At 49.5% G+C, this 7362-nt stretch overlaps 1 protein-coding gene across 2 annotated transcripts in view; it reads right to left on the bottom strand.

Moving 5' to 3' along the window:
* Positions 1 to 371: 371 nt before the first annotated feature.
* LOC129353613 (heterogeneous nuclear ribonucleoprotein Q-like) overlaps positions 372 to 7362 on the bottom strand; it is a 14315-nt gene continuing 7324 nt past the window's right edge. The window contains exons 4-11 of one of the 2 annotated variants that reach the window (XM_055022970.1): positions 7084 to 7305; positions 6840 to 7016; positions 6635 to 6770; positions 6356 to 6561; positions 5686 to 5835; positions 5490 to 5611; positions 4311 to 4692; positions 372 to 2190 (exon numbers count right to left, since the gene is read on the bottom strand). In XM_055022970.1, the coding sequence (XP_054878945.1) occupies positions 2149 to 2190; positions 4311 to 4692; positions 5490 to 5611; positions 5686 to 5835; positions 6356 to 6561; positions 6635 to 6770; positions 6840 to 7016; positions 7084 to 7305 (1437 nt within the window). In that variant the 3' untranslated portion in view covers positions 372 to 2148. Of the gene's footprint in view, positions 2191 to 3613; positions 4693 to 5489; positions 5612 to 5685; positions 5836 to 6355; positions 6562 to 6634; positions 6771 to 6839; positions 7017 to 7083; positions 7306 to 7362 lie in introns of those variants that run through there. The other variant, XM_055022969.1, reaches the window with a different exon arrangement.

Below are 7362 nucleotides of genomic sequence, written 5' to 3'. Positions count from 1 at the left end.
GGTCGTTGTTCTGGCACAAGCAGTACCTCTTGATTACAGTCCTCAGCATGACTCTCCCACCGCCATGTCTGACTGCAGCCATGATGCAACAGAACCAGCAGGTTCCAACAGGTCCAGGGTCCTGAGACAGATCTGGGTCAGCAGAGGTTCTGGTCTGTCTTGTTGATCTGTGACCGTTACAGGATGAGCCGCAATGGAAACGTTCTTTCTGCTGAGCAATCCAGAACCTTTCTGGGCCTGTTTGGTTCTGATCGTCTTGCTGATGGTTTTTAGTTTCTCGCAAACTTTTTCTTCATTTTTATAAAATGAATATTTAAAATTTTCCTTCAGATTGAGATGAAATTTAAAAAAAAAATACAAACACACCAAACTGACTTAACAAGTTTATTAGAAAAATAAGTTTATCATGTACAGTAGAAAACATTTAATCTGCAGGGGCGCGCACACACACACACACACACACACACACACACACACACACACACACACACAACTCTCTGAAAGCAGCTCATCATCTCAGAATCCGACCAGAACCTCAGTCCAGATTCTGTTTAACGGCAGAAAAGCAGCAACGTGATCCTGTGCTCGACTACATCTCCCACAATGCCTTTCACCTCTGAGCCAGGCCAGCTTTCTGACCCAAACGCTTCTGGCTCTGGATCGGAACCGAGTCTCTGGGTTGGGTCGTATGACCGCTCTGGAACAGAACCTAATGAACCCGACGACCTTCAAGCTGCAACCCCATCCTCAGCCGAGGAACCAGCAGAGTGGAGCCAGATCATCAGGAACCACAACCTGGTTCTGACCACCGGTCCAGTTCCAGAGCTGAGCTAATGAGGCATTCAGGGTCAGAAATCAAAATCAGAAAATGGAGCTTTTCTGTGATTTTGTTGAAATCCGTTAAAATTTGATCAGTTTCTGATGTCAGGAAACGGATTTAAAAATAATTCACTTGGTAAATTTATTTTACATTTAGGTGAAAAATATAACGATGTCAGATAATTTGCTTTTTAAGCACGTTGAATAAGTACATGATGCTAACAGCCATGCTAGCTCTTAGCTTTAGCTAACTTGAACATCGTTTAGCGCTCTTAGCTCCAGCGCTTAGCGCTCCTAGGTCCAGTTTAGTGACCTTAGATCCAGCACTTAGCGTTCTTAGCTACAATGTTTAGCGCTCTTAGCTCCAGCATTTAGCGTTCCTTGCTGGAGCGTTTAGCGTTCTTATCCCCAGCGTTCAGCTCTCTTTGCTCCACCGTCTTAGCTCCAGAGTCTTAGTGCTCTTAGCCCAGCGTTTAGCGCTCTTAGCCCCAGTGTTTAGCACTCTTTGCCCCAGCGTTTAGCGCTCTTAGCCCAGCGTTTAGCGCTCTTAGCCCATCATTTAGCGCTCTTAGCCATATTGTTTAGTGCTCTTAGCCCAGCGTTTAACGCTCTTAGCCCCAGCGTTTAGCGCTGTTTGCCCCAGCATTTAGCGCTGTTAGCCCCATTGTTTAGTGCTCTTAGCCCAGCGATTAACGCTCTGAGCCCCAGCATTTAGCGCTCTTAGCCCCATCGTTTAGTGCTGTTAGCCCCATTGTTTAGTGCTCTTAGCCCAGCGTTTAGCGCTGTTAGCCCCATTGTCTAGTGCTCTTAGCCCAGCGTTTAGCACTTTTAGCCCCAGCGTTTAGCGCTTTTAGCCCCAGCGTATACTTTTATTCTGGCGTAAATGAAACCAGCCATGATTTCGGGGTAATTTTATCTTCTTTGGGAGAAGCCAGAACTTTTAGTCGCTGAATTTCAGCCAGATTAGCTAAATATTCTCGTTTGCGCTGCTCTGATGGAGATCCGGGTCCATTCGCGGCGGCTCTGATAAACATGTTTGACTAACTTCTGCTTGGCGCCTGATGATGGACTCCACGCAGGGGTCCGTTGGGTCCCGTCCTCTGGGTCAGAACCGGAGGCCTGGGCCGGTCCGGACTCTGGCTCCTCTGAGGTAGTTAGCGGTCGGCTGGAACGGCTCTGCGCGGATCCCAGATCATCGAGAAACCAGAGTTCGCTCCAAGCTGGCGGCGCAGCTCGGTCCAGAAGGATCCCGTCCAGCGCCGGAGGTTCCTCTGGGTCAGCCAACCTTACCGTTGTTCCCTCCAGCAGGGGGCGCCGCCCGGCCCGGCCTCACAGCGACTCGTCAGCGGCGACCTCCGGACCTTTTTCCAGCTAGTCGGGTAACAAAAGGAAGAATTAGAGACGGAAACGAAACGCGTCACATCTAGTCATCATCTGCTGCAGCAGGAAGCATTCACAGCCTGACAGAGCATGCACGTGTTAATGCAAACGACGCGCTAGCAGCTAGCAGAACGCGCTAGCAGCTAGCAGGACGCGCTAGCAGCTAGCAGGACGCGCTAGCAGCTAGCAGGACGCGCTAGCAGCTAGCAGGACGCGCTAGCAGCTAGCAGGACGCGCTAGCAGCTAGCAGGACGCGCTAGCAGCTAGCAGGACGCGCTAGCAGCTAGCAGGACGCGCTAGCAGCTAGCAGGACGCGCTAGCAGCTAGCAGGACACGCTAGCAGCTAGCAGGACGCGCTAGCAGACAGGTGAGCAGCCTTAGAGCTAGACTGGATAGATCGGCGGTCAGGTGAGTCATGCAAAGAAGCAGCAGCACATGCAGGCTTAGCAGTGGTGGGTCCGCTAATGCGCTAATAGCGGTGCTAACTATTAGCTTAGCGTTTTAGTAAACTTTAAAAACAAGTAGCAAGGGTTAGCTTGACATTACTATGGTATTATTGCGAATTCTCTCATTACGAATTTATTGTGTTCCATGACTTTTTTTTATAAAAAACTTTTTTGCGAATTGTGACTTTATTCTTGTTTAATTCTCAGAAATCAAATTTATTCTCTTCAGTTCTCATCTTCAAACTTTATCTCGTAATATTGCGACTTTCTTAAATTATTATGAATTCTGGCAACATTACAATTGTTTTCCTTTGCCACAATATTACAACTAGTTAGCACAAATTTATTTTGGTAATGTTACAATTTATTCTCATTGGACTTCATTGCATAATTACATCCTTTTTATTACTTTGACTGACGTATATTACAACTTTATTCTTGGATTATTATGAATTTAGTCACCAAATACCAATAATGAAGTTGAATAAAAAGCAAAGTTAAGCGCATTCCAGAAAATGTCGAAATTAAGTCGATGCTCGACGGCTGCAGTGGCTAATGTCTGTCTTAGCGCAGCTAGCTTGTGGGTTAGCGGTCCCACCACTGCAGTTAGAATCCAGCAGGGAAACAGTGAGGAAGATCCTTCTGGGTCAAGAAAAGCTTCGCTCTGACACTAAAATCAAATTGTGCTTCGACTCCCCCCCTCAGCTGTTGATGCTGCGTCCAGTGAATTTAGGACACCAATTTGTGAGACATTTATGTTTTTGGACATGAGAGGAACTGATAAGGATGGAGTATGTCACTACACATACAGAAGTAGGTGATCTGGGATCTGATGGCATGCAAGGTGACGCTGGAGCACGGGGCCAACACTGGCAAACCTTCAGTCCATTTCTTCCACAAGGAGCCTTAAATTTGAAGGAAATTTGAAGAGAGAATTTGCCCAAACATGAATTTAACACAATTTGAAGTAGTTTTTGTACACGAGTGTGTGTATGTTTATTAAAGCAGACAAACAGCAGAGAATACAAGCCGAACAGGACTGCTGGGTCCTCTGGTTCTTCTCAGGAACAACACACGCAATACAAATCGTCATTTCACCGCTTTAAATACATGTTTAGGAGACAAATGCTTTGTTGCTGTTAGCTACTGAAAACATGGAAACCAGAGTGTGTAAAAACATACAGAAAGCTTGAGCCGCAGCACAAATCTGCCTCTAAAAAACGGCCTTTAAAACAAAGGGAAGAAGAAGAGCAGTTCGCCAGAAACAGGTGGGGGTGGGGTTATGTTTGGAGTCCAAGCTGATTTTAAAATATGTACACAGATCTTGCCAGATGTCACCAATTTGGAGGAAAACCTGCAGGCAACCAATCAGACCGAGTCTGTAACCAGAAGTGGGTTTGTTTTAGAGCGCTACTGGTTTCACTGGTTTCACTGGTTTCACTTCCACTGCTGCCCAAAAGAATCCTGATAAAATTCCTGGTTGTCAGATTTGTACCCGGAATAGTTACCAGCATGGTCCCCGCCATGGAGCGGCTGCTGAACAATGGGTTGGGAGCCCCAGTTCTGACTATTGGTCTGGCGGCGCTTGGAATCTGGCTGGCTGTAGCCGTCAGCTTTCCGCTTTCCTCCCACATTTCCACCGCGGCCGCCCCGCGCACCACGTACCCCGCCGCGCCCGCGTGCCGCCACGCTTCCTCTTGGTCCGCGCCCGCCACGGCCCGGCCCGGGCCCGACGCCGCGCTGCGAGAAGCCTGCCCGGCCTCGGGGCGCCCCGGCGCCGCCTCGACCTCTGACCGGCGAGGCTCCGCCCCTCAGGCCCCGAGCGCCGCCCCGCCCCCGGCCCGGGGCCTGGAAGTCGTCGTAGCCGTAGTAGGGGTCGTCGTAGCCGCCGCGGTAGTTGTGGTAGTCGTAGCCATAGTAGTCGTAGTAGTCCTCGTAGCTGTAGTAGTCCTGAGGGAAGCCGTAGCCCCCCCGGCCGCCGCGGCCCCGCCCCCTGGTAGGGGGGGGCATGTGGGGCTGCGGCGAGTAGTAGTAATAATCATCATACCTGCAGGAGGCAGAAAAGGCAAAGGTCACACAGAGACCAGTCAGCATGGAACCCATCCTGACCAGAACCGGTTCAACCAGAACCGCTGGAGGTCCAGAGAAGGTTCTAAAGGTCTCCAGTTAGAAAGGAATCACTCACTTCCTGTCATTTTGCATCAGGGTGAACGGACCAATCAGACATCCTCCTGACTGAGGAGGGAATAGTTTGATTTAAGCAGCTTATAATCATTTATCGCTGTCTAAATTACTGTCACTGCTTATTACAAGTTTTACTGTTCATCATTTGCTTTACAGTTTATTATAACTGTTTATTACTGTTATGTATTGCTGTTAATAACTGTTTATTACTGTTATGTATTGCTGTTAATAACTGTTTATTACTGTTATGTGTTGCTGTTAATAACTGTTTATTACTGTTATGTATTGCTGTTAATAACTGTTTATTACTGTTATGTATTGCTGTTAATAACTGTTTATTACTGTTATGTATTGCTGTTAATAACTGTTTATTACTGTTATGTATTGCTGTTAATAACTGTTTATTACTGTTATGTGTTGCTGTTAATAACTGTTTATTACTGTTATGTGTTGCTGTTAATAACTGTTTATTACTGTTATGTATTGCTGTTAATAACTGTTTATTACTGTTATGTATTGCTGTTAATAACTGTTTATTACTGTCTGTTTCTAAAGTGTAGTAACAGACAGTTACTAAGCTGGAATCCCTTAGGAACTCAGAACCGGACCTGGAGGTACTAAATTATGGTGCCAAATCACATGACCCGGGACCTGTCTTACATTTGGGACTTGGCAGCTTGTCTCTGGGCTTTCCTCTCCTTCCTTTTCTGATCAGGCGGTTTGGCAAAAACTATTTCGATGGGTTCTCCCTCTAGCTCCGTCCCATTCAGCTCTTCCAGCGCCTGCAGGAGGACCAGAGGTTCATTCAGCCATCCAATGGGCCACGGAAAGCGTACGCCCGGGGCGTGGCCGGTACCTTCACGGCGCCGTCCCGCTCCTCGAAGTGGACGAAGGCGTAGTCTTTGAGCTTCTTCACTCGCTCCAGCTTCCCAAACTGGCTGAAGGATTTCTCCAGGATCTCCTCTGTGACGCCATTGGCCAGGTTCCTCACAAACAGGACCTTAACCTGCAGAGACAATGTCCGAATCTTCAGTCTGTTCTTCCTTCCACCCAACTTTACAGCAGAATTCTTCGATCAACCTTTGCTTAGGCAGTGGTTTCTTTAAGTTTCAAACTGCTTTAAGACCATTACGACTTGAATATTACTGTGAAATAAGCTGACGTTTATGTAATAATTCCAGAGGAAAACTGGTGACATTTATTACCAGATGTTTTTATAAATATAAATCTCATTTTGTCACACAGATGCAAAGCATCCTGGGTAGGTGATGTATGCTAGGTGTTATGAAGCTAGCTCCATCCAGACAGGACAGTTATTTTTTGCTAATGGCATTAGCTCTTGTTAATGCTAGCTCTTTGTAATGCTGCTAGCTGTAGCTAATGTAGCCAGTGGATCCGATCAGGTGAGCTCATGTCAGCAGGTATCAGGAGTTTTTGGGCCTCCTCAGCCTCCATCGCTGCCTTCCTGCAGCTCCTGGTCGAACCTCGTCTTCGTCTCGCCTGTTGAGATTTGGGATTTGACTCACTTTCGCCATAACCTCCGGGTCGGGGTCTTCGATGGGGTCGGCCCACTCCACCGTCACCAGGTTGCCCCAGACCTTGACCTTTCCACTCATGAGCCGGCGACGGGCCTGCGCCGCCGTTTTGTGGTCTTCATACTCCAGGAAGCAGAAACCGCGGTTCTTCTTCTTGTCGTCGGGTTGATGGTAGAGGATGACATCACTGAGACCCTCTGGACAGACACAGGAGAGCCGGATGTCAGGCCAGGCCGACCCGTCAGAACCGGCGCCGGAAGCGCTTCTTACCTGTGACTTTCGAAAACTCCTCCACGATCTGCTCCTTGGTTTTGCTCTTGGGTATGGAGCCGACAAACAGCCTGTTGTTGGCCACAGATATGCAGACGCCGATGTGTTTGCCGGGCCGGATCTCAAAGTTATTGCACTGGAAGAGAGAGGAGAGGTTCTGGTACCGGGCCCGGCTGGGTCAGTGCGCGGCGTGCGGCGGACCTACCAGCTTCACCGCCTCTTGGGCGGAGTCTTTGGCGCAGAAAGTGACGAAGGCGTAGCCGCGGTTCAGGCTGCTGAGCGGGTCCATCATCAGCCGCAGGTCCCAGATGGGCCCAGCCTTCTCGAAGAGAGGAACCAGCTCGTCTTCGAACAGATCGCGGGGAATCTTCCCCACGAAGATCTGCGGGGGAGCGGCAGCCGTCAGGAGCGGGGCCGTTGCGAAGCAACAGCCTGCGGGCCGGGCCTACCTCTGTTCCCACTGTGGGTTGCGGCCCGGCGTAGACGGCGTCTGGTGGCGGGCCGCCGTATTTCCTCTGGCCCGTGGTTACGTCCAGCGTGTAGCCGGTTCTGTCCAGCAGCTCCCGGATCCGCGCCTCGTCCGGACCTTTGGAGGCCGGAGACACTTTGGTGCCCTGCTTCTCCCGCTGCCGGTACGTCTTCATCACCCCACACAGGAAGGCACTTTTATTCTGGAGGAGCACAGACTGGTCAGACGCCGCCGCTGGCTCCGCCCCCTTGCCCGGGGA

This window comes from Poeciliopsis prolifica, unplaced genomic scaffold (genome assembly GCF_027474105.1).
Source record: "Poeciliopsis prolifica strain line A6 unplaced genomic scaffold, Auburn_PproV2 SCAFFOLD094, whole genome shotgun sequence".
Lineage (NCBI taxonomy): Eukaryota > Metazoa > Chordata > Actinopteri > Cyprinodontiformes > Poeciliidae > Poeciliopsis > Poeciliopsis prolifica.
Note: the sequence above shows the minus strand (reverse complement) of the source record. Positions and strands in the feature narration are given on the sequence as shown.